This window comes from Myotis daubentonii, chromosome 8 (assembly GCF_963259705.1).
Source record: "Myotis daubentonii chromosome 8, mMyoDau2.1, whole genome shotgun sequence".
In the NCBI taxonomy this organism is placed as follows: domain Eukaryota; kingdom Metazoa; phylum Chordata; class Mammalia; order Chiroptera; family Vespertilionidae; genus Myotis; species Myotis daubentonii.
This window is the reverse complement of record NC_081847.1, coordinates 71,285,750-71,311,671: the sequence shown is the minus strand read 5'-3', so window position 1 is coordinate 71,311,671 and position 25,922 is coordinate 71,285,750. Positions and strand designations below refer to the sequence as shown.

Sequence of the window (25,922 nt, the reverse complement as noted above, 5' to 3'; positions counted from 1 at the left end):
CCGGGCCCACAAGCAGACGCCGCAGCCCCGCCGCAGCCTGTGAGCAGATGCAGATTTATTATCGCACAGATTGCAGCATCCTGAACCCTTGCCCCAAACACCAGCCCCGAAACCAGGCCTGGAAGCTGACAGCCTGGGCCACACCAAGAAACCTGGACGACCCAGAGCCCAGGCCTGGAGCCTGGCAGCCCTCAGCAGTGCCCAACCTGCCCCTCATTCCCTAGGAGTCCAGAAAAGCCCAAACACAGAGGCAGAGCCACGGGCCCTGGCCAGTGGAGGATGGCGAATCCGCAGGCTTCTCTCCGCAGAAATGCGGTCCATGACCCAGCCACACGGCGAGGCCCCCGCAGGGCTGAACGGCAAGTGTGAAGCTGGACAGAGGTCCCAAGTATTGAGGGGGAAGGGAAAGCACACCCATCAGAAGGCACTTCAGGCCGCAGAGCTGGCGTGGGGAGGCCAGGCCACGACTCCACGGCCCCCGGGCCCACAGGAACAGAGGGAAGGAGAGCAGCAGCCGGTCAGCTCTGCCTGGACGTCACTGTCCCATCCTTCCCGCCTGGGGGCCAGGAACGTTCACTCCATCCACCCAGGGGCAGCTTCTGCCAGCCCTCAGCTTCTACCCACCGCAGCCAGCACAGGCCGAGACCCAGGTGGTGCCAAACATCAGTGATGAGCTGCATGCAAACCTCTCTGCCACGCAAGCCGGGGGCTCCTCATCACACAGACGCACCGGGTGGGAGCCTTGGACCCGGTCCTCTCCCTGGGAAACGCTTGCGGACAAGCAGCCGGTCTTCAGCACCTGCCTGAACGTCTGGCCCAGGGGAGTCTGGGCTTCCAAGAGCTTCCATGTGCAATGTCCCCTGAGCCTGCTGCGGGCCCTGGGGGGGGAAGCGGCAAACCAACTCACCGGGCATCACGGCAGCTTTATCTCGCCAGCCCAGGCTCCGGCACGGTGACCTCCGCACCTGAGCACACTTGAAACTCTAAGTTCAATGCCAGCCTCAGGCTCAGACACACCCAAACACAGGGGCCATCCTAACTCCCCAGCCCCACTCCCTGGCCACCTGGTCAGTAGCTTCCTAGCCAAAGGCTCCAGAGCCTCCCGTCTCCTCCTCTTCCGTTGGTCCGGAAGGGAAGCTAGCTGGACAGGTGGGAGGAGACAGGAGCACTGCATTCGGGGATATTCAAACCGAGCATGTCCATTTCCTCTACTGTCATCCAGAACACCTGTAAGCAGGGGACAGAGTGTGTGCTGGGTCAAGACCATCTGAGAGCGTCTCCCTCACGGCTGGCCCACCCAGGGAGCTGTCAGCCCAGCAGCCAGAGGTTAAGTTAAAGCAGGAGAGGAGGAACAAGAAAGGGACTGGGATTTCATATTAATACTCTGGTTTGGTGACTTCTCCCAAAACACACAAAGCCCAGGGAGGGGGTGACCTACGGACAAGGTGAGGGAGTGGATGAGGATGAGGGACAGGAGCAATCAGGGCTTTCCCTGCCCCTGGGCAAAGCTCTAGGAGGGTTTCCGGCACATTCTATCCCTCTGGGCACCTCCATCACCCAGCACGGGCACCATGGGAGGCCTCCTTAAATGTTTGCAGCGTGGGTGTGAGCTGGGACCCAGGGCTCCGGGTCCAGAGTCCAGTCCTCCTTGGCCACCCTGCCCAGCACTGCAGAAAGGTGGGTCTTTGTGTCCTCAGCAGGAACTCCTGGCTCTGCAAAGAGACAGCGAGAAGGTCAGGTGAGGGAAGGAGGGAGAGTACACAGAGGCTGGACCAGGTTCAAGGCAGGGTTCAAGCCTCGGGCTTGATCTTCTCTGGGGCAAGATACCTGCCCCACGGCTCTGACTCAGTGGGATCAGACACAATTCATTTTCCCTCCAGATGCTGCCTCTGCTCACTTGCAGGTGCTGTTCCCTTTGCCTGGTTCACGCTTCCCTTCCTCTCTCCTCCCCACTGCCAGCAGGCTGACCCCCTCCCTCCTTCAGGTCCCTGCAGCACTCATTCCCAACCCCCTGTGAAACACACCTGTACCCCAGGCGGCACCTACAGGCTAATGTTGTCATTGGCTGTTTACATGGTGACAGGACAGGGATTCCTTCTTCTCTGGGACTGAGGTGGATCCCCCAGCCCACACTAAGCTAGGACCTGGGAGGAGGGCCTTCAGGGGGGCAGGCAGGAGGCAGACACTGCTAGCATCACCAAGCACAGGACTTACCCTGTAAAGACTGGTCCTAGCAGGAGAAAGATTTTATTTGTCTGTAGATACTTCAGCCTGAGACCAGTGAGAACCACTTATCCTTTAACCCAGCCCACTTCACCTCCTTTTCACGGGACCTTACCCAGACCGCCCTCCCAGCTCCATCATAGGGAGAAAACCAATGGACAGAACCAACTGACTGACAGAGGGTTTCAGGAACGCTGGGGGCTGGGGGGTGAGATAGAAAGAGAGGCGGAGAGAAGAGGGTCCGGCCATCCCAGCTGAACTCACTCCAGACCTGTGAGGGTCTGGGGAGCCAGGGGCAAGAGCTGTTTTGCTTGACATTTGAGCTGCGAGACTGTTACATAATGAGCTGTAAATTAAGGGTTTACACCCAGTGTGTTCACCCCATTTCTCATCCCCTAGGAGTCCAGGAGTGAGTCCCTACTGTTATCCCTAGATCCCAGCAAAGCAGTTGCTCAGTAAATGTTTGTCAAATGAATGGATAAGTGAGAGAAGCCCCCAGTGCTCACCTGATAGAAACCAGGTGCTCACAAATGTTGAGCTAATGAGAGGTGCACGTGGTGTGTGTGTGTGTGTGTGTGTGTGGCATGCTCTATCAAATCCACATTCTAGATCCCTGCCTCTGATGGGGGGTGGGGCTCAATTAACCACAGGATGAAGGCCCAGGAGGCAACAGGCCGTTTTTTCCAGCAATTCCAACACCCTGGTGCCCAGAACTTTCGATGAGCTCCCACCCCTCCCCCAGCCTCACCTGGCAGACGAGGATCAGGTCAGGAGGTGAACGAAGAGGATAGCCAGGCCGATGTTAAGCAGGATCACCATGCAGATGAGGACGGTGTTGGGGACCTGGGAGCAAGGGAGAGAGGCTGCCTGGGTCCCCATCACCTCTGAACCATGCCCTCCTCCCCTCCCCATCACTACAGGGCGGACAGAAAGCAGGAACCTCGGAAGGGCCCTCCTGAGAGCACCGCCCCCCCCCCCCCCCGCCTGCTCCCTGCTGTGTCCAGCACCAGGACGGAGGCCACCAGAGCTGGAAGAGTTCTTGAAAATAATTAACCGAACCACTCAGGGTCACAGGACGGGCAAGGACGTGTCCCAAGCACACAGGGGGCAGTGCTGGGCCTGGAAACCAGGCACGGGCCTTCCCTCAAAGTCCTCCGGGGCTGCATTCATCAGATCCTAGGAGCCTAGTGTCACTGTCACTGCAGTTCCTACCTAGGTCCTAGCCTCCTCTAACAAGCCCTAGTGGGCCCTTCCCGCCCCCCGCCCCACTCCCCCCAGGTAAGCCCTCCCTGCTACACCTTGTAGAAGAGGATCCCCCTGGCCCTGCAGATGCACCCCTCACTCCCGGCCATGCCAGCTGCTTAGGCTCCCAGCTGCCCCAGGCTCCAGAGAACTGCCCCCTGATGACCAGATCAAGGTCCACAGGCCAGGCCCCTGTCCCGCCATGGGGGACTCTGCAGTGTAACATGCTCCCAAGTCTCCCAGGGATCAGGCTGTCCCTGACTGAGCCCACATCCCTGTTGGGGTTCCCCCAGCCCAATCCTGTGCCATCACCGCCCCCGCCCCCCCCCGCCCCCCCGCAGCAAGCCACCCTCCCGGGACCCTGCCCCTGCAGGGACCTGGACCTCAGACCCTCCTGCAGCAGCCTCACCTCCTCCACTTCCACCTCGGCCCCCGCCGCCTCCTTCCGAGACTTCTTCTTGGCCGCAGCCTTGGTCAGCCCTCGGGCCTCAGTCTTGCGGGCCTTGGCCTTGGGCTCGGCTTTGGGGACGATGGGCTTGGGCTCCAGCTTGGCGGGCGTCTCCGGCGGGGGCTCCGGGGCCCGGAGCGCGGGGGCCTGCACCGGGGCGGCGACCGGGGACGGGGGCGCGGAGTCGGACCCGGAGACCTCGGACGCCGGCTCCTCCTCGCAGGGCGGCGGCGCGGAGGGCCCGGTGCGCACGGCGTAGCTGTGGTAGCCCTGGTAGAGCGCCACCTCCGGCTCCCGCGACGGCGCGGGCGGCACCTGCAGCGCCTCGATGGCCATGTGCTCGGTGGCGGGGCGCGCGGGGCTGAGGCGGCCCCCGGACGGCGTGGCGGGCCGGCTGCCCTCGGTGCCCGACTCGCCGTTCCAGGCGCCGGGGCTCAGCAGGCCGTCCTTGGCCGCCCCCGGGCGGGGCCGCTTGGGCTGCGGGGGCGTCCCGGCCGGCGACGGGGGGCCGCCCTCGGGCCGGGGCGTCTCGCGCTCGTGCAGCTGCGGGCTCTCGCGGGGCCGCCCCGGGAGGCCCGCGGCGCCGGCGCCCCGGCCGGGGGGCTCCAGCAGGCTCTCCGAGTTCTCCAGGATCTCCTGCAGCAGCCGGCGCTTCTGGTATTCCGGGCCTGCGGGGGGTAACGCGGGGCGGGTTCGAATCCGGGCCCACCGCCCGGTGCCCTGGGCAAGCTGCGCAGCCTCGGGAGCGCCTACCCACCAGCTACCGTGAGCCACATGTTTCCAAATACTGACTCGCCTGATAGTGTTAGTAACCCTGTGGGTCGATGTTATTTGCCTCTATTTTACAGATGAAGAAAGGGAGGCTCAGAGAAGGGAAGTCATTGCCCAAAGGCGCCCAGATGACAAAGGGCAGAGCCGGGACGAGCCCCCAGGGAGTCTGGCGCCGGACTTTATGCTCTTAACGGCCACCCTGGTCTCTTTCCATTCCCTTATCTGAAAAATTGGCCCAATCATGCCTATTTCATAAATACTAGTAAAAGGATTACCAGTAGTTAGGTGAAAAAAATGCAGGGCCTGTCCCACCCAAGGCAGAGGCAGCCAGCCAGTGTCGCTCTTCCTGGGACCAGCAGGGGGAGCGCTGGGACCAGAAGCGACTTAGCCTCGCAGGCCCAATTCCGTGTTCCCAGCTCTTTTTTAAAAATATATATATTTTACTGATTTTTTACAGAGAGGAAGGGAGAGAATTAGAAACATCTATGAGAGAGAAACATAGATCAGCTGCCTTCCGCACACCCCCTACTGAGGATGTGCCCGCAACCTAGTGACGGGAATCAAACCTGGGACCCTTCAGTCCACAGGCGGACGCTCTATCCACTGAGCCAAACTGGTTAGGGCTTCCCAGCTCTTTTATCTAGTTTACCCTTGGTCTCCTTGCTGCAGCCAGAATCATGTTTAGAAAACAAATCTAATCAGGCCACTCACCTTAAAACCCTCCATGCAGAGAACAGCAATACCCCACTCTGGGGGGCTCCCATCACTCTAAGTACAAGGTCTGTATCAGAGCCAGGAGGTCCTTCTTACTCTGCAGCCTCATTTCTCAGGAAGAAGAGACAGCCTGGAACGGGGCCAGTCTGCAACTGGGGGCCTCTGATACCCCCACCACAATCTCAGCACGAGTCCTGCATCATGCCCACAGCTTCTAGAACTCACAGGCTATCGTGAACACACTTGGGCATCTCAGCTTTCCAGCAAAGAAAAAGAAAAGTGTCCGCCCTTGGGGACCTCCCCCCACCCTGTCCTGCCTGTCCCCTCCTCGGCTGGCCCTACCTGGCTGGTAGAAGTCTGGAGCCAGCTCCCTGGCCAAACTGCGGGCAACGTTGCACTCTTGGTTGGCAGCCAGGGCGGCCTGTTCTGCAGCCTCAGCTTTGGCCTTGGCATGGCTTGTCCTAGGAGACAACATGATGGAAACTCAGCATCCTTCCGGAAAACCAGCCCTCTGTCCCTCTCCCCAACTCACAAAGAGACACCTTGGACAGAGCATTCATTCACTCTGGCTGTAATGAATATTTATTGAGGCCTGTGGCCCAATACTGTGCATTCCCCAGACCATTTCCTCTTCTTTCTGGGCATACAGATAGACATTTCCCAGCCTCCCTTGCAGCTAGGCACGGTCAGGTGACTGAGTCCTAGTTAATGCATTGTGGGAAGGAGTGATGTATGCTCTTTCCAGGCCTGGCCCATAAAAACTTCTCCTATGATTCTCTGTTTCCTCTCTTTTGTCTCCTGTTGCTGGTGAAATGCAAAGAAGGCCAAGGCCCCAGAACAGGGTACTTGATCTTTTTTGTGTCCCAGGCCCCTTTGGCATCCGGTGGCACCTATGGATCCTTTCTCAAAATGTTTTAAAATGCAAAAAGGACGTATGATTACAAAAAGATGCCATTATATTGACCCGCGGTAATCAAAATATTTAAAGGACCACATTTGTAATACAATATAGTCTTTGTTAATATATTAAACAAAATACTAGCAGGTCTATTACCTACTGCAATTTTAAAGTACAGATTAGCATAACGGATAGTTCAAGGGTCTGCAACAATGGTGATGTGACATGTGATTTCTACTGGTGACAAAGTCACAGATACACTAATACTACTGTAGTTTATTGCTTATTTCCATGATTGAGGAAAACGCTAAGTTTCAGTTAGAGGCTGATAAAAATGAAGATGTAGCTTTCCCATCTGTGGTAAACGCTTGGTGCTCCGCCAGGATCCCTTGAGTGGGCAGATGTACCCACCCCTAGGTGCTGTACTCCCTGCTAATGGGTCATTGCTGTCCCATAGAATTGCAACCAATAGAAGACACCTTGCTCCAAGGCCAAAACAACCTCCCCACCCTGCAAACAGGCAGGCAGCCCAAAGCCAATGACTGATGACACCCAGTTCCCTCTTGCACCTAGAGGAACCAACTCTATGGTACAAGCCAGGCTCAAGAGTGCCTGTGGGGTCAGGTTAAAGCAGGATGCCAGGTAAGACCACATCCTGCTTAGCCACTTCCCTGTCCAATCCTGCTTCTTTCACCCCCCCTCTCCTGTGAGTGTTTCCTCATTAAACTATGTGCACAAAAATCTCCACCTCAGACTCAGCTTCTAGGGAATCTAACCTAAAACAGCATCCAAGTCCGTGGACTCCCTGGATTACATCCAGAGAACCCTCTGTGGAGTCCACTTTAAGAAACACTGTGGAAGGAACCTGGGTCCATAAATGACTATAACACAGAGCAAAGTCCCCTCCCACCGTCCCACATTGGAATGTTTAAGCATTAAATTTAAACATTAAATGTGGAACACTTAAGCAAGTCTTAAACGTGTATTGCATTAAACACCTGAGATTCAAGGGATGCTTATTTCAGCTGTTAGTCTAGACCAGTGATGGCGAACCTTTTGAGCTCGGCGTGTCAGCATTTTGAAAAACCCTAACTTAACTCTGGTGCCGTGTCACATATAGAAATTTTTTGATATTTGCAACCATAGCAAAACAAAGACTTATATTTTTGATATTTATTTTATATATTTAGATGCCATTTAACAAAGAAAAATCAACCAAAAAAATGAGTTCGCGTGTCACCTCTGACACGCGTGTCATAGGTTCGCCATCACTGCTCTAGCCTGATTAATAGAAGCACCTACTAAAATAGTAACAGCACCATTGATGAATGCGCTGGCACCGCTCTAAAAGAACTAGGAAAAATATCTCATGTAATCATCACAATGCCTTAAAAAGCCGGTGCTGTCATTATTTTCCCTGTTGTACAGAAAAGGAAACTGAGGCATGGAGAGGTAAAACGTGCCCTTGGTCACAGAGTCATGAGTGCAGGAGCTGGGAATGTGAACCTGGTGACTCCAGACCTGTGTGCATGAGCATGTGCCATGCGTGGCCAGGAGCTGAGGACAGAGACCCCGATGGACCAGAAAAGCCCACTCCCTGCCCTCGTCAAACAAACAAAAATCTATAATAATAAAAGCGTAATATGCTAATTAGACCAGACAGCCGAATGACCTTCTGGACGTCCTTCCGGACGAAGCTGAGGCTGCGAGGGCCGAGCCCCTTGCAGGACTTTTGTGCATCGGGCCTCTAGTTATTTAATAAACTGGAACTGGATTGAAAGTACTTCACTGTGGGCCATGAGATATGCCATGAGGGAAGAATAGAGAAGGCAATGAAAATGTAGAGGAGAGACTTGCTAGAGATGGGGAGGGGGTGTCAGGGAAGGTTTCCTTGAGGATGAGACATCTGCGGTGAGACCTGAAGACATACTTAAATTAGGCCCCTAAGAGGTGAGGTGGGGACAGCAAGCCAGGGAGAGGAAAGAGCATGTGCAAAGGCCCTGAGAGGGGGCAAGAGCGCAGTGCCTTGGGGAACTGAAAGGTCAAATTAGTGCTCACATGTGCAGTGAGTTAATTCCTCAGCCAGGGGTGCCCCTGTATCTCTGTATCTCAATCTCCAGCACAGAATTGGGCCCCCAATAAGGGAGGTACGTTTTACTAAGCTCCTACCATGTGCCAAGCCCTTTATGTTGCCCCTTTTGATCCTCAAAACTGCCTGGGAGGTAGTTTTTACTGTCCCTACTTCGCAGGTGGGGAAACTGAGTCTCAGACAGGTACACTGCCCAAGGATGCAAAATAATAGTTAACACAAAGTATTTACTATATGCCAAGGACTTTACAGAAATTAACTCATTTAATTTCCCCAATAACTGCATGTGGCAAATGTTATCACCATCACCCCCCTTCACAGAGGAGAAATCCAGGCCACAAGAGTGCTTTATGGCTCTCGCCCAAACTTACACAGCCAGCAAGTGACAGAATGAGATTTTGAACCAAGGCATTCTGGGAGCTGGAGTCTGTGTCCTTAACCACAGGCTATGCTTCCACTCAATAGTGAGTAGTGGAGCCGGCTGGAGTGGCTCAGTTGGTTGAGCATCATCTCATGTACTAAAGGTTTGACTCCTGGTCAGGGCACATGCCCGAGTTTCATGTTCAATCCCTGGCAGGGGGCATGTAAGAGGCAGCCGGCAGCCGATCAATGTTTTGCTCTCACATTGATGTTTCTCTTTCACTCCCTCTCCCTTCCTCTCTCTCTCTCTAATTCAATAAAAAATATTTTTTAAAAATAGTGAGTAGTGGAGTTCAAGCCCAGAACTACCTGAGCTCCAAGCCTCTGGCCGCTCCACTCTGCCATAATAATGTTTACTGAAGGAGAGCATGTTTTACCGAATGGAAGTATACCTAAACGAATGCACCATGCACCTATGTAAGGCAAGGGGGCAGCAGAGGGGACAGTTCAGAGAGTGGCTTTGCAGTCAGCAGCCCTGGACTCCAATTTTCGCTCTGCCAAGGCTGGGGCCAGGCTGACGCAAAAAGCCATCCACCTCGGACTCTAAATGTAGGGGGATGCCAAAAAAAATTGGTAATTGAGATACATAATATTTTAATGAAATATTTTTAGAAAAATCCTAGATGAATAAGCTATAACAAGTTTAAATAAAGATCAGGTCAGACCCAGCACTTGCACGAGTCCCACTCGCTCTCCTCACCTCTGTCCCAACACCACTGGGACTCTAGGACCTTGGGTGAGTGAGTGGCTTTGCCTCTCTGTGCCTCAGTTTCTTCAACTGTAGGATAATAATTCTCCCCTCTTGGAGGTGCTGTGAAAACTGAGAGGCCGCACATGAAAGTGTGTAACAGCCCAAGATGGGGCCGAGTGATGATGATGATGATGATGACGATGATAATGGTGTTGTCGGTGGTGGTTGTGGTGGTGCAGGAGGAGGAGGAGGAGGAGGAGGAGGAGGAGGAGGAGGGGGAGGAGGAGGAGGAGGAGGAGACATTTGTGACATCAAAACTCACTGTGCTACATGCATTTCCCAGGCTCATGTTTGCCGGTCCATGGGTATGTGTGATTCAAAGTTCTAAACTTTTCAGAGACACGTACGTCCCTGGAAACCTGAAACCCCAGGTGGGGGGAGCAGGGAATGGGCTGGGCAAACCTTCCAACTGAGAAAATGCCCTTTTTTGGTAAAGCGAGCTGGGTGAGCTGGCTCCTGGTGCTCTGAGGCTCTGCTGCTGGGTCGTCAGGCCCAATGGCAGCCTTCACACTGCACCTCTGGAGGACTCTCAGGCGGCGGGGGGGGGGGGGGGGGGGGTCATCAATGGACCCTCCACGGAGCCAGAGCGGGGTGGCCACACAACACACTCCTCTGCCCATGTCCAGCAGTCTGGCCAACGGATTCCTTTATCAGCCCCCCTCTTCATTGCCTGCGATTTCTGGTATGGCTCCCCAGTGCCCCAGCCTTCAAGCCAGGAGTCCCAGCGTTCTCCTGCACCCTCCCTCCTCATCTCCTTTCAGCATCCACAGCCATCAATCACCACCTCTTGTCTCTTCTGGTCCCTCTGTGGCTCTTGAATTTGCCCGTCTCTCCATTCTTCTGTCACTTCTCCTGTAAAGCCCTGCCCCGCCCCGCCCACCCCAACGCCCCCCCAACCCCCCGCCCCCCCCCCCCCACCTGCCATCCCTGCCTCCAGGCCCGCTCCCTTCCACTGATTGCATGCAGAGGCACTGGTGGCGCCTGGTGAGCCTGCTTAACCCAGACAGCCGAGGGCTTCACCTGTTGCTTAAAATCTTTGCAAGGCTTCCTGTGGTGCTCAGCGTACAGCCCTCATTACCTGGCACGGCCGGCCTTCAGGCTCTCGCACCCTGGGCCGGAGACAGTCTGGGTGGGGTATACCTGGCAGCTCACAGAGGAAGACAGGCTGTTACCCAGAGGACCCTCTTCTAGTCAGTGCCTCGCAGTGCAGTGCACCCTCCCCAGCCTCCCAGCATCCGGGGGCCTGTTGGAAATACAGATTCTCGGGCTCCGCCCCAGACCCGCCGACTCAGAATTTCCGGGGAGAAGCCTGGGAAGCTGTTTGAGAAGCCCTGCAGAGGCTTCCGCTGCTCACTACCGTTTGAGAAGCGTGTGCTAGACAGACAGAGCGAGACCCAGCTCTGGCTAGTGCAGTTCCAGCCTGCTCAGCCCCTGGGAGCCTCAGGGATTTCTCCCGAAGCACCAGGATCTCTCCCAGGTCCTGCCAGGCAAATGCAGGAACCATTTCTTCTGCTGTGACCACTGACGGTGTCAGGGATGAGTCCTCTGGGCGAGGATGGCTCTGACCCCGCTGGGTGCAGGGAAGGAGCAGTAACTGGGGCACAGGGAGGGGCAGGGATCAGTCACTCTTCTTGATTTCATTCGGATGATCTTTCTTCTCTTTCGTCAGCAGGGTTAAAAATAAGACTGGTGGTTCAGGGATAGGGGCAGGGTCTGAACCCCAGGGAACCACTCCTGGAGCATCCACCCCGTCACCTGCCTCCTATCCCATCCCAGTTCCCTCACTGCCTGGCGACAGCCGGCCTTGCTGCCCAGTTGTCTCCCCGGGCCCTGATGGCTTCTTTGGGCTCACCCCTGACACCCTGCCTTTGCTCCTAAAATGCTTTCTCCCCTCCTTCCAACTCCCAGCCCTAAAGACCAGCTCAAGACCCTTCTATGTATGGATTCATTCATTTCATACAACTTCATGGAGTACCTGCTACATGGCAGGCACTGTCCTGGTACTGTGGATACAATAACAAACCAGGCATCAAAAAATCCCTGTAGAGCTCCCATGCTTTTGCAGAGGAGGGGTCGGCAAATCACAGGCACAGGCTGAATCCAGCCAGCTGCCTGTTTTTATACCGCCTGTGAGCTAACAATGGTTTTTATATTTTTAAACAGTTGGGGGGGAAAACGGAATATTTTCTGACACGTGAAAATTTCATATGACATTCAAATTGCAGTGTCCATATAAATAAAGTTTCACTGGAACACAGCCACACCCATTTGTTTATCTATTGTCTAGAGTTAAATAGTTGCCATGGAGACTGTATGACCTGCCAAGTCAAAAGTATTTACACTCTGGCCAGGCCAGTGTCACTCAGCGGTTAAGCATCAACCCATGAACCAGATCACAGTGTGATTCCTGGTCAGGGCACATGCCCAGGTTTCAGGTCTGATCCCCAGTAGGGGATGTGCAGGAGGCAACCGATCAATGATTCTCTCTCATCATTGATGTTTCTATCTCTCTCTCTCTCTCTCCAAAATCAATAAAAATATTTTAAAATATGAAGGGAATATCCTGTTAAAAAAAAATTACAGTTCGGCCCTTACAGAAAACTTTTGTCAGCCCCTGTTCTAATGTATTTACTCAACAACTGCCTCTTCTACTACTATTATAAATAACCAGAGGTCCGGCGCACGAATTCGTGCACCAGTGGGGGGTCCCTCGGCCTGGCCTGCAGGATCGAGCCAAATCTGGCTCTCTGACATCCCCTGAGGGGTCCCAGATTGCAAGAAGGTGCAGGCCAAGCTGAGGGACCCCACTGGTGCACGATTGGGGCCGGGGAGGGACGTAGGAGGTTGGCCAGCTTGGGAGGGACCGTGGGAGGGCTCCAGGGTGTGTCCAGCCTGTCTAGCCCAGTCCCAATCAGCCGCACTCCAGCAGCAAACTAACCTACCAGTCAGAGCACCTGTCCCTGGTGGTCAGTGCACGTCATAGGGACTGGTCGACCAGTCGACTGTCTGCCCTCTGGTGGTCAGTGCACATCATAGTTACTGGTCAACTGGTCGACTGTCTTCCCCCTGATGGTCAGTGCATGTCTTAGAGAGCGGTTGAGTGGCCTTAGAATATCATTAGCATATTATGCTTTGGTTGGTTGAATGGACGACCGGCCGATCAGACACTTAGCATATTAGGCTTTTATTATATAGGACTAGAGGCCTGGTGCACAAAAATTTGTGCACTCGGGGGGGTCCCTCAGCCCAGCCTATGCCCTCTTGCAGTCTGGGACCCCCTTGGGGCATGTCCACCTGCTGGCTTAGGCCCACTCCCTGGAAGATCGGGCCTAAGCTGGCAGTCAGACATCCCTCTGGCAGCCTGGGAGCCCTTCGGGGATGTCCACTTGCCAGTGGGGAGCAGGCCTAAGCTGCAGTCGGACATCCTTAGCGCTGCTGAGGAGGCGGGAGAGGCTAGCGCCACCACCGCTGTGCTGGCAGCTGTCAGCCTGGCTTGTGGCTGAGCAAAGCTCCCCCTGTGGGAGTGCACTGACCACCAAGGGGCAGCTCCTGCATTGAGCATCTGCCCTGTGGTGGTCAGTGTGTGTCATAGTGACCAGTCATTCCCAGCAGTTCTGCTGGTAGGGTCAATTTGCATATTACCCTTTTATTATATAGGATAGAGGCCTGGTGCACAGATGGGGGCCAGCTGGTTTGCCCTGAACGGTGTCCCGGATCAGAGTGGGGGGTCCCGCTGGGGTGTCTGGCCAGCCTGGATGAGGGGCTGATGGCTGTTTGCAGGCTGGCCAAGCCCCCAGTGGGGACCCTCACCCTATGAAGGTATGGCCAGCCTGGGTGAGGGGCTGAGGGCTGTTTTTAGGCTGTCCACAGCCCCTTCAGGGTGGGGAGGTCCTGCTGGGGTGCCTGGCCAGCCTGGGTGAGGGGCTAATGGCAGTTTTCAGACTGGCCACACCCTCCAGAGACCCAAGCTCCTAGCCTCTCCTTTTTTTCTTTTTTTCTTTTATTTCCAGAGTGGCCTGAAAGCAGGTATCTGGGATTTATTTATCTTCTATAATTGAAACTTTGTAGCCTTGAGCGGAGCCCAGGGCCAGCCAGGGCAGACGGAAAGCTTGGCTTCCTCCATTGCCAGGAGCAACCCAAGCCTTCTGCTCACTCCAGCTCCATGGCCATCTTAGTTGGGTTAATTTGCATACTGGCTCCTGATTGGATTGTGGGCATGGCTTGTGGGTGTAGCAGAGTGACGGTTAATTTGCATCTTTCTCTTTTATTAGTGTAGATAATAATCTGTTATTCCTGGAGTGCTTTGCCCAGCTCTGTGCTATGGCCGCCTTTACACATATGACCTCAGAGAGGTGGAGTCACTTTCTCCAGGTCATACAGCTACTAGCTCTGGCCAGGTCTTCCCTGTGCTGGGACCAGGGTTGGAGATGACTAGGACCCAGCCATGAAATCTCTCTGAAAATCAACGGAGGAACAGGGGCGTGGAGCCAAGTCTCTAGACCACATAGTGGAGTGGCTAAGAAGGGGCAGCTCTGGCCAGGTGGCCTAGGTTCAGGTCCTGATTCTGCTTCTTGTATCCTTGGGCAAGTCTGAGTCCCCTGAGCCTCAGTCTTCTCGTCTGTAAAATGGGGATAATAACAGCACCCACCTGGGCAAAATGCTGTAAAATATAAATGAATGAACAGTCATATGGCCCTTAGAACAGTGGCCAGGACAGGAAGTGCTATAGAGGTGCATGTAAATAAAATAAATAAGAAGCACATAATAGTAAGTGTTTTTTGGAGAAGGAAGACTACAAGGAAATCCTGAATGGACTCAATGACACTGGTTTGCTCATTTTAAAATTAGAAAAAAGGCCTTCAGAACAAGATGTCCGTGGTCGGTGTGGAGGCGATAATCTGCAGGCTGCAGAGGTGCTTGACAGGGACAGGGCTGCCAAGTGTCTTCCCGAGGTGGGATGCTTCAGATGCCGCTGCCCCGCCCTCCCCCAAAATAGCCTCTCGCCCTGGCTCTGGCTGGCCATAGCCATTTCCCCAGAACAACTGGGGTCAGAGTAAACCTGAGGAGGAACCACAGCTGGGGTGTCTAGCCACCAGCCCAGAGCCCCCTGGGAAAAAACACCTACCTGCCCAAGGATGCAGGCAAGGGCCCAGTTAGGGAGCCCTGACTGACAGGACCTGCCTCCCCATCACACCCCTGGGCTCCATTTGGCAAATGTGTGCTAAGTCCCTGCCCAGAAGGCCCTCCCCAGAAGGGCTAAGGGCACAAGCTCAAGTTCAAATTGTCGCACCATCTGACCTTTGCTTTCTTGGCCTCAGTTTTCTCAACTGTGAAATGGGGATGATAATAGTCATTTCACAAAGTTACTAGGAGTCTGGAATGAGATAACACAAACGTGCTTAGCATAAACTGAGCACTTACCAGATGTTGGCTATCATTTTTATTACGGTGTTTGTTATTATTATAACAATGCTTACCAGAAATTCCCTTCCAAAACTTTATGGACTGCCAGCAAATTAGGATGTAAACATTGTTTCAAGGTTCACCCACCTTGTGTCATATACCTGTCTATTGTCAAATAATGGTCCATTGTGTGATAAACCATATTTAGTTTGCTAATGTTCTTCAGTTGAACATTTAGCTTGTTTGGTTACTATGAACCATGCTGCTGCAGACATTCACGTACAAGTCTTTGTGCGGATGTATGTTTTCACTTCTCTTGGATGTATACCTAGGAGTGGACTTGCTGGGTCATATGGCAACTCCATGTATGACTGACCTTTTGAAGAACATGCCTGTGGGTAACTTACATGAATTCTCTGTGCTGAGGTTTTTTTATCTGTAAAATGGGGACATGAATAGCCCCTACCTCACAGGATTGTTGGAATTAATAGAGCGAACTAAATTGTATACAAAGTATTTAAGCCGAAACCGGTTTGGCTCAGTGGATAGAGCGTCGGCCTGCGGACTGAAGGGTCCCAGGTTCGATTCCGGTCAAGGGCATGTACCTGGGTTGCGGGCACATCCCCAGTAGGAGATGTGCAGGAGGCAGCTGATCGATGTTTCTCTCTCATCGATGTTTCCAACTCTCTATCTCTCTCCCTTCCTTTCTGTAAAAAAATCAATAAAATATATTTTTAAAAAAAAAGTATTTAAAACAGGGCCTGGCCCATAGTAAGCTCTCTGCAAGTGTTTGGAAAATTTAGAAAGTGGATATGTTCTAGTTGAAATGGTGGGGGGAAATGGGCATGGGTTCTGAGTCGGGGGTTGGAGCTGTGGCACCTCCTATGTAGAGCCTCCCCCGTCGGAAGCCCAGCCTGAAATCCCCAGGCGAAGGAGGTGACCTCTTTCAGATCATGTTTATGGTGAGCCTTCTCCCTTTCTTAAAGAATGCCAGCCTGGCTGGGAAGTCTCCTCCACATATGACTGAGTGCGTGCTCCCTGCCCCAGCCTAGAGAGGGGGATGCAAAGCAACAGAGTTGCTGTTTACTGAGTGTTCACTGTGTGGCAGACACCTGACGCGTGTGGCCTGCTGAGCAGCCGCCCCAAAGATCTCCAGGTCCCAACCCCTGGAACCTGCGAATGTGACCTTATACGGCAAAGAGGCCTTGCAGATGTGATTAACCGAGGATCGTGCGATGCCGGGATTATCCTGGATTATGTGGGCAGGCCCTAAATGCAATTACAGTGTCCTTTTAAGAGGGAGGTGGGAGGAGATGTGACGACATGAGAGAAGGCGATGTAAGGATGGAAGTAAAAACTGGGGTGATAAGCTTGGAAGATGGAGGGCCGGGCCACAAGCCAAGGAATGGGGGTGGAAAGGATTGGATTTCCTGCCAGAACCTCCAGAGGACCCAGCCCTGCCAACACCTTCACTTCAGCCTGTGAAACCGATTTCAGACTCTGACCTCCAGAACTGGCAGAGAATACATTGTGTCATTTAAGCCTCCAAATTTGCCGCAATTTGTTATGGTAACGACAGGAAACTAAAGCAACCTGTGTGGTCTCATGTCATCCTCAAGACAACCCATTTTACAGGAGGAGAAATGAAGGCTCAGAAAATCATTTGCTCAAGGTTCACAGCTCTGAAGTGCCAGAGCCAGCTGGACCTCGGATCCAGGTCTGTCTGGTCCCAAAGCCTTGGCTGACTCACGCATCTGCTAGGTTGCTTCAGTTCAAGTTCCCTCTCCAGAAGGGCCCAGCAACTGGTACTGTCCGCAGCCCGGCCTGGGGCATGGTGTGGCCTGAGTTCTACATCCCCACCTTCACCCTGACCGTCTGAGCGGGAGGGCCCCAGGCTCATGGTTACCAGCAGTGATGCCCTTTCTCCCCTGAAGAAAGGCTAATCCCTCACCTGGAGGACACCTATGACCGAGGTCGGCTGCACTTGGGCAAACCCTAAGGGTATTACCATGATCACTAAACAGACAGGAAAACCAGGCTCCAAGAGGCAGCATGGCCTAAGGCAGTGGTTCTCCACCTTCCTGATGCTGCCACCCTTTAATACAGTTCCTCATGTTGTGGTGACCTCCAATTTCATTGTTACAAATTGAACATAATTAAAGCATAGTGATTAATCACAAAAACAATATGTAATTATATATGTGTTTTCCCATGGTCTTAGGCGACCCCTGTGAAAGGGTTGTTCGACCCCCAAAGGGGTCGCGACCCACAGGTTGAGAACCGCTGACCTAAGGGCAGCCACATATCAGGAAGTGCAAGGGCTGGAGCTGGACCCCAGGTCCTGGTTTGATCCCAAGCCTGCGTCAGCCAGCGTGCAATGGGCCTTAGGGGGCATTCTAGTCTCACTCCTGCCACTCCGCAGGAAGAGGGCATGAACTGGGTTAGGACTAGGGTTTCCTGAGCTGGTCCTGCACTATCTGATGTTCTCTAATGCTTTCTTGGAGCTGGAGGGCTTGACTGAAATGTGGGCATTGGGGCGATATTAAAAATATCCAGCAACTGCTACGGTGTTGGGGGGCAGGGGGTAGCCAACCAATGAGAATGTGTGGGGGCCCCCTGCTGTGCCATGTGGTTAACTAGATGCTGGGTCCTGGGGAAGTCAAGGTCCTGGGCAAGAGGCCAGGTGAACAGGACAGTAATGGGGTGGCTGGAGCACTTAAGGGGCTCAGGGCAGCTGCTGATTACAAACCGATACAAACGAGTATTTCAGGCTTTTAACAACTGGCATGACGGTACTGGAATGTCCAGCTGAATACTAACTCTGGATGTAAATTTTCCTTCTTATGCCCTATCTGGTCCAGGAAGCCTTTCCCAGAAGCCACCCCCAGGAAACTTGATCTTGATCTTCTGTTCAAGACCCCACAGTGTCCTTCCCAGTCCTGAAGGGTAACATGAAAATGTACACACAACTTCTTGACCTAGCTCCTGCCAAACTCAACCCTCCCAATAGTCAGAAAATAGTTCTTCACAGGTGCCCCACTGTTTCCACCTCTGGGGCTTTTACACGTGCTCTTTCCTCTCCTGGGAACTCTTGTCCCCAACCTCATCCTTTACCTCTTCATTGGGTGAACTCCTATTCATCCTTCAAAACCCTTACTCAGGAAAGCTTACCTTGACAGCCAGCTCTCTGCTCTTGCAGTTCCCTGCACTTAGCTGCCAGGTCTCCCTCTGTGAGGCCCACAAAAAGCAGAAGCCTCACTGTTGTGCCCCTGTCACCAGAACAGAGGCTGGCACATAGCAGGTGCTCCGTAAGTATTTGTTAGGTGAATGTTGTGTTGAATGGGTCACATATACTTGGCTGTGAGACTCACAGGGCTGGAAGGAACCTCAGAAAGCACCTCCTCTCATTTAATAACAACACAGCAACACGACGGAGAAACTGAGGCCCAGAGAAGCCTGTGTGATCATTTCCAAGAACTGAAAAATTGATCATGGTGATGGTTCCTCTGTCACAGACATGTTAGAGGCTCACTTACCAAGTGCTTACACATATTTCATCACTTAACCCAAACAACAACTTCATAAGAGAAAGACGACTGTTGCCATCCTCAGTGTACAGACGAGGAAATGGAGACTCTGGGCTTTTCAACAACTTGCTCGAGAGTACACAGCCAGCAAGGAATGGATCCCAGACAGTGGCTCCAGAATCCGTGTTTCTCCCACACTCCCCTCTGCTGCCACTCCACAGTGTGGCCACAGGCACTACCAAAGAGGGCAGCAGGCCCTGCTTCTGTCTCTTCTATGGATTCCGCCCCAGGCCTGGGCACACAGTAGGTGCTCATGGAAATCAAGGTGACACAAGAACATGGTTGTGTACCAAGTAGTAACAGAGGCCCCTTCCAGCCTCTTGCTTTGGAAACCCAGGCGGCCACAGATGGCCTAGGAGTGGCCCTCTGAGTGGCCCCCAGATGGCCATGATTGTCACTGTGCTCCACGAGGGGACAGAGCCTGCTGGGGAATGGCCTCACCTTTTGCCCACTCTGCTCCTTGGGTCCAATCCAGCCAGGAGGATGCTGAATTCCCTGGGGCCCATCCTCCTCCTCCGCCGCCGCCTCATCACCATCAATAGGCAATAGCTGTTGAATGCATTCTGTGTACCAGGCACGACGCTAAGACATTTGCCTGTTTGATCTCTCTTAGTCCCCACAATATTCTCTAAGGTAGATATCACTATCAATTCCCAATTCACAGATGAGGGAAGCTAAGAGTGAAAAGGGTGTGTAACCCATCCAACTCACACAGCCCATGAAGGGAGAAAGCCAGGCATTCCAGTGAGACTAAAAACAAAATAAGAAGATGGAAGCATTGTGTAGTGTTGGAGTCAGACAACCTGGTTTCAAACCCCAGCTCCCCCACTTCCAAGTTGCATGACCTTTGTCAAGTCATGGAACTTCTGCAAGTCTCAGTTTCCTTACCAGTAAAATGGGTTAATAACAGCACTTAGTTACCACTAGAATTATTGCGAGGGTCTGTGGGAGGTTTATAGTTATCGGATCATGACCAGTATTTACTAAGCACCTACTGTGTGCCAGGTCCTGGGCTAGATCTGGGGGTGCAGCAGTGAACAGGAGAAACTCATCTTGTGGAGTTTTATAGACTAGCCTAGCGTGGTGCACTGCACATAGTAGGTACACCCCACGAATGGTAGCTACTATCTTTATCATTATTACTTAGAAAGTAATTTTTCTCCCCAGGGGTTGAACTTCCCACCCTGGAGAGCCGGGTCGCCTGCCCCAGAGAGCCTGCAGAGTCGGCTCACAGCGTTGGCTCAGGGCGTGCACCCCCACCTCGCCCCACCCCGCCCAGAGAGCCAGCCTGCAATGGCATCCCACAGGCCCGGAGTCAGCAGACATCTCCTGCCTAAATAAGGACAAGGCGCCCAGGAGAGCTTTCTGTGAGCCTGAGGAATGTGACAGCTGAGCCCTCCCTGCCCAGCAGCCTCCCCCGCCTCCGGCCCCTCCCAGGTGGGACTCCACTATGGCATTCCTGCTTTTCCCAGAGCAGCCCCCAGTGTCCCTGACCCCTCTCATCCCACTCCAGGCTGCTCTGAAAACTGATACGGAGCCTCGGGAAGGAATTCCAGGCAGCTAAATCTACTCCTGGGGGCTGGCATCCCAGCTGCCACAGGGAGGGGCCAGCCCAGCCCTGGAAAACCCACTTCCCTTGGTTGAAAAGCATTCCCAGAGGTTTTATTTGGCCCCAGGAGCGATGCCAAGCAGGAGGTCTCCAGAGGAGATTCCGACCCCCACTGCTATCTTCCTGTCACAAAACCATGTCACAGCAGTCAGGACTGGGATAAGCCCATGGCTCCTGGTGAGGTGGGGCAGGGGACACACATCTCGCCCAAGCACTGGTAAGGGAAGGCCTCATGGAGAAGTTCTTGCTGAGACTGTGGTTGAGCGAGAGAACTCTGGCACCAGATGACCTGGGTTCAAATCCTAGCCCTGCTTCTTCCTGGCTGTGTGATCTTAAGCTAGTTATTTTACTGCCCTGTGCCTCCATTTCTTATCTGTGAAATGGGAGAATAATAGCACCAGCCTCATAGGGTTAGTGAATTAAATGAATTGGTATTTGCAAAGTGCTTAGAGCAGTAATAGCGGTTATGACCTCAGACTTTGTTTGGAGTGACTGGAGAGCTTATCATTCAAACCTGGGCGCCTGAGGGTAAAAGGCAGCTGTTAATATCTAGCAGGAACCAGGGTTGTTCCAGGCACTTGGGCATGTGGTCATCCCAGCCTCGACCACACAATGGTGCCAGCTGAGGCTGAAGATCAGCGAGTATGCCTGTCATTTGTGTGACCTCTGCAGCAATGAGCACTCTATCCCCCACACAGTAGGTACGTACACAAGGGCTGTTGAGGCTTTTGGGGGTTTTTTTGTTTTTGTTGTTTTGTGTTGTTGTTTGTTTTTTTTAACAGATATTATCTTCATATTTCCCAGGAAAAATAAATAATGCTTACAATGAAGAATTTCAAACTGAGACTTGAGCTAGAAGCCAAGGAAAAATCAAGGATTTTAATGCATTAATGAAGAGATATTTCTTGAGCTCTTCATGTGGGTCCGTTCCTGAGCCCTAGCATGGCAGACTGGTGGGGAAGGGAAAGAGGTGTCTAAGGGAGCAAAATAAAGAGGTAGAGGGTTCCATTCTTGGTGACCAACCATGGCTGGTTAGATAAAGAGGAAGGATTTGGAGGCAGGGCCAGAGACAGAGAAGACACCATTAGGGAGGGGTCAGGTCATGAGTGGGCCTGAGGGATGCATCCACGGAACAGATCAAATGGGTAGAGGGCACTGTGGGGAAGGGCATTGAGAACAGCCTGAGCAAAGGCAGAGAAGTGGGCAGACAGGGGCCTGTGGGCAGGGTAGGGCATGTCACAATGGCTAAGAACCAGTTCCTGGGACCAGAAGCCAGGGTCCTAGACCCATCACCACCCTTTACACACCAGCTGACCTCTGGTAATTCATGGGACTCTACTTCTCCTCACTTCCCATGGCAGTACGATGGAGCTAATGATACCTTTGCCCTTCAGGGCTGCCCAGACAGCAAATGAAATGGTGCCTGTGAAAGTCTGCTCAGTTTGTGGCATGTTGCAAATGTGAAATGGAAGGGCCACACGGAATGGATTTTTGTCTATTTTGTTCACTGATGAATCCCCAGCAGCTAGAACAGGATCTAGAAGGTGCTTAATAAAAATGTGCTGAATGAATAATCAGCCATTACTATTACTATTACTATTACTATTACTATTACTATTACTATTACTATTACTATTACTATTACTGTAATTACTTTGCAGCGATAGGCCTGACTTGGTTGGAGCAGAGGAAAATGAAAGAGACCTTTTACAGATGAGGAAACAGGTCATACTGCCACCAAGTCACAGATCAGGAACTGGGTCCTGGCCAGGATCTCCAACCTCATCACCTTCTGTCCTTTTTCTTGCCTGCCTTCTAGAAGCATTTTCTAGGTGCCTACCTACCAAGGATAAGCATGACAATGCAATAGGGCTATAAAGAAACTTGGAATCAGAATTCTGGCCATAGGAGCTTACAGTCTAGTAGAGAGGATCTATAAGAAAACAATCCAGTTCAGAATGTGCAGCTTCTAGAATAGGGAACCCAGTGGAAGAAAAGGGGTTGGCAAGCTTCCCTGCAGAAGAGATCTCTGAGCTACGGCTTGAAGCAGAACAGACATACAGAAATCAAGCCAGGAGCTAAGGGTGTGCTGGAGCTGCTCATTAAAGCCCTGCTTGCCAAGAGAGCAACATTAGCACATGTCTTCCCAGCTCTGCATTCAGTGGTTGGTACATTGATAGCTTGAAATCAGCCATAGTGGCAGTATTTACACCAGGGAAATTGGCAAACTCCAGGAAGCAGGGTTCTCTACACACACACACCCAACCCCTCTAAGAGCTATTTAATAAGCATATTACTTCTCAGAATAGACATTAACTAGAAAATAGTTAATTGTCTCAGCAAATTCAGACTTTTATGTTTCACCTCCTCCCTGGACAATTTCTGCAACCCCCCTTAGAAAAACAGGTTACTAAAAAAAAAAAAAAAAAAGCTCTAGAGTAGCGGTTCTCAACCTGTGGGTCCCGACCCCTTTGGCGGTCGAACGACCCTTTCACAGGGGTCGCCTAAGACCATCCTGCATATCAGATACTTACATTACGATTCATAACAGTAGCAACATTACAGTTATGAAGTAGCAACAAAAATAATTTTATGGTTGGGTCACAACATGAGGAACTGTATTTAAAGGGCCAGAAGGTTGAGAACCACTGTTCTAGAGGTTTGCTATCTTTGACCACAAGGTCTCCTCTCCCCTATTTATCATAGGATAATTCTCTGAGTGAGTCTTGGGCAGCATCTGAGTGTAAAAAAAAATAATAACAAAAAAAACCAACAACAACCTTGCAATTTGCTCATGAAGGAGCTGGGGTAGCTGAAGACACCCTCACCCCACCCCAAGCTCTATACAGGTGTCCACTCTTCTCCCTGTGGGTAGTTCTTGGAAAATGACAAAGTCTTATTTTATTTTATTAAATATATTTTTATTGATTTCAGAGAGGAAGGGAGGAGAGAGAGAAACATCATTGATGAGAGAGAATCATTGATCAGCTGCCTCCCGCACTGGGGATCCAGCCCGCAACCCAGGTATGTGCCCTGACCGGGAATAGAACTGTGACCTCCCATGCTAGCCGGGCTGAGGGATGATTTAATGATGTTTACTTCATTGTATTATCTTTTCCTTGTGTGTATGTATTTTCTGGTTGTTGCTGTTGTTGTTGTGTTTTTTTTCCTAACTACTCTTTATATAGCACTGACTTCTATTTATAGCAATGAACTAAATAAAGTTCACTGCTATAAATGTAGGTTTAATAAAGTTAAAGTATTTTAAATTAGTAAGGAAATAATAACCCAGATGGCACAGGGATATGGTATGGCTCGGGAAAGTGTATCAGTGACTGGCATTTGGGAATTCTGCCTTACCCCACACTGTCCCACCTCTGCGCCTTTGCCCCTGCTGATCCCCTCTGCCTGCTCTTCCATGGGCTGCCTCGCCTCCATCAGGGCTGAAGTCATCTCCCAAAGAAGCCATAGCAACAGTAGCTGCGCGTTTCTGGGGCATGGGAAAGGCCAGGCAAGGAGGCGAATCTGGGACAGCTATTTTTCCCAAGGACAAGGCAAAGAGAGCTCAGTGCCCCAGGAAACCGAGACCCTTAGAGGGCAGGGACTTGCCCAAGGTCACTTAGCAGTCAGCGGCGGGGTCTTCTCACCCTCAGACATGGTGGGAAGGAAGATAAAGAGGGACAGCCACTACAGAGGGCCTTTGCTCAGTAACGCCCTTCAGGGAACTGATCCTAGCAAATACTAGTCCATGGGCGAAATGGTGAGTGTACAGCTTTTTTCTAGCAGCTAAACTCTGGAAACGACCCAAGCAATCCTGTTCAGCAACAGGGGTCCGAATAAATAAATTGTGTATATAATGGAACACGGTGCAGGTGTTAAAACCTGGTGAGTTCTACGTTTGAAAAGATCTCTGATATATACACAGTGACGAGAAAAAGGCAAGATTCAGAAGTGTATGCTTAACATGCTCCCTTTTGTGTAAGAAAGAGGAAAACTGGCGTCTGAATGTGCATCTGCTTATTTTAGGTGGAACTGTATAAGTTTACATTTTGGAAATCAAACACGGTCACATATTAGCAGTTTCCTAAGTTCCACCGTAATATAGGCAACAAGTACCCTTGGAAGGGAAGAAACTGCAAACAATAGCTGCCCATGGGGTGAGGAGGTGGCACAAGGGGAGGGCAGGACAAGGAGACAGACTACATTTTTATAAATGGGATTTGGGATGGTGTGGACGTGTAACCTATTAACAAATAAAGGAGGAAATCATTAGGGCTCTAGGGCGGCTTCTCTGCCACACAATGCTGGTCTCTGCTTCCACCCCAGGGGGTGGCCAGGGAAGAATTCTGCAGGTCTGGAGCCCAGGGACTGCCCCGAGTGGGCCTCTGACGCCTTCCCTTCTATCGGGCCCACTGTGCGCGTTTCTGACCCTCTACCTGGCGGGTCAGAGCTCAGGGACCCCACCCTTGGCCAGGCTCCTGGCAAAGCCACAGCAACCCCCTGTGGGGTTACGGCTTTTGGCAGTGGGCAGCCGTGACCTTGCGGTAATACCCCTTCCCGGCTAGGGTTTCACGAGCCTGACTGATGGGAACGGCACTTCAGCAGTAATGTGATAGGATGTGGCTTGGCTCAAGCGGCTTTGGAGCTGGATCCCCACGGCAGCCCCTCCCTCCCCTCTGCAGTCCCACTCCACGCCCCTTCTCCAAGGAAGGGGAGAGGCTCTCCCGGGGGTGATTGCTGGGATGATGGAAACACCGCAGCGATCCCAGTGGTGTTCAACTGATGTGGGCTCTCTGGTTCTGCATTCAACAACACCAGAAGGAACCGATGAGGCAAGGGCAATAGTAGTTAGAATAATAAAAATGCCAACCGCCACTGCTGAGTAGTCCGTTACCGTGCGCCAGGCACTGGGGTTAGCCCCTGACGTGGGCTATCTCCTGTTGCCCTCACACCCTCAGCAGTAAGTACTACACTAATTTCAACCACATTCCACCTGCTGGGACACTGAGGCTCAGGAGAGCAACGCGCAGAAGGAACCAGTGTTGTCCAACCCCCAAACCTCAGCTCTTGATCACCAAACCTGTGCCTCTGTTTCTCCGATTGGAAAACGGAGAAAGTGGGGAGACGTGAAAACGGAAGCCGAGGGCAGGGCCTGGAGAAGTCGAGATCAGAGGAGACTCTTGGGGCTGTTAAGGTCACAATCTTCAAATCTCTGCAGGGTTGTCTCTGCAGACATTGCTAGCTGCTCACCGAGCACCCATTCTCCCCCTTCATCCCCACTAACACAGCCTCATCTTGCTCAGGAAAGCGATGTGTCCGGCTAAAAATATTCACCTCCCGGACTCCTTGCATCAAAGGAAGGCCACGTGATCCATTCTGGAGAATGAGGTACAAAGCCGGTGGGCTTTGCTTCCCCTGAAGAGAAGTTTTGCATTTCAACCTCTGCCCTGGATACAGAGGTGAAGCTAGGGATGCAGGGGTCATCTCTGGGTAAAAGACCAGAAGCCACACTCTAAGGAGAGCAGAAGGTGGAGGTGGGTCCCTGAGGGCATCCTGGAGCTGCTCTCTGATCTGCTGATGAGAAGATAATCCCAGTGGCTAAGACACTATGGGCAGGTTCTGTCCCCTGCTACTGACCACAGTTCAAATGACACCGTCCCCGGGGCAGAACTGGGACCAATGTTTAGAAGCTACAAAGAGGCAGAACATTCTTCTGGTTTTAGCAAATCCAACAGCAAAGCTGTCCGAAGTCGGCCTGGACTGTCTC

The 25,922-nt window shown here is 52.4% G+C and overlaps 1 protein-coding gene across 2 annotated transcripts in view; it reads right to left on the bottom strand.

Annotated features, from left to right (window-relative positions):
* Window positions 1-35: 35 nt before the first annotated feature.
* Window positions 36-25,922, bottom strand: part of JPH2 (junctophilin 2) — a 63,308-nt gene continuing 37,421 nt past the window's right edge. Inside the window, exons 3-6 of one of the 2 annotated variants that reach the window (XM_059707017.1) lie at window positions 5,741-5,859; window positions 3,875-4,581; window positions 2,972-3,066; window positions 36-1,712 (exon numbers count right to left, since the gene is read on the bottom strand). In XM_059707017.1, coding sequence (XP_059563000.1) covers window positions 2,986-3,066; window positions 3,875-4,581; window positions 5,741-5,859 — 907 coding nt within the window. In that variant the 3' untranslated portion in view covers window positions 36-1,712; window positions 2,972-2,985. Of the gene's footprint in view, window positions 1,713-2,971; window positions 3,067-3,874; window positions 4,582-5,740; window positions 5,860-25,922 lie in introns of those variants that run through there. The other variant, XR_009454191.1, reaches the window with a different exon arrangement.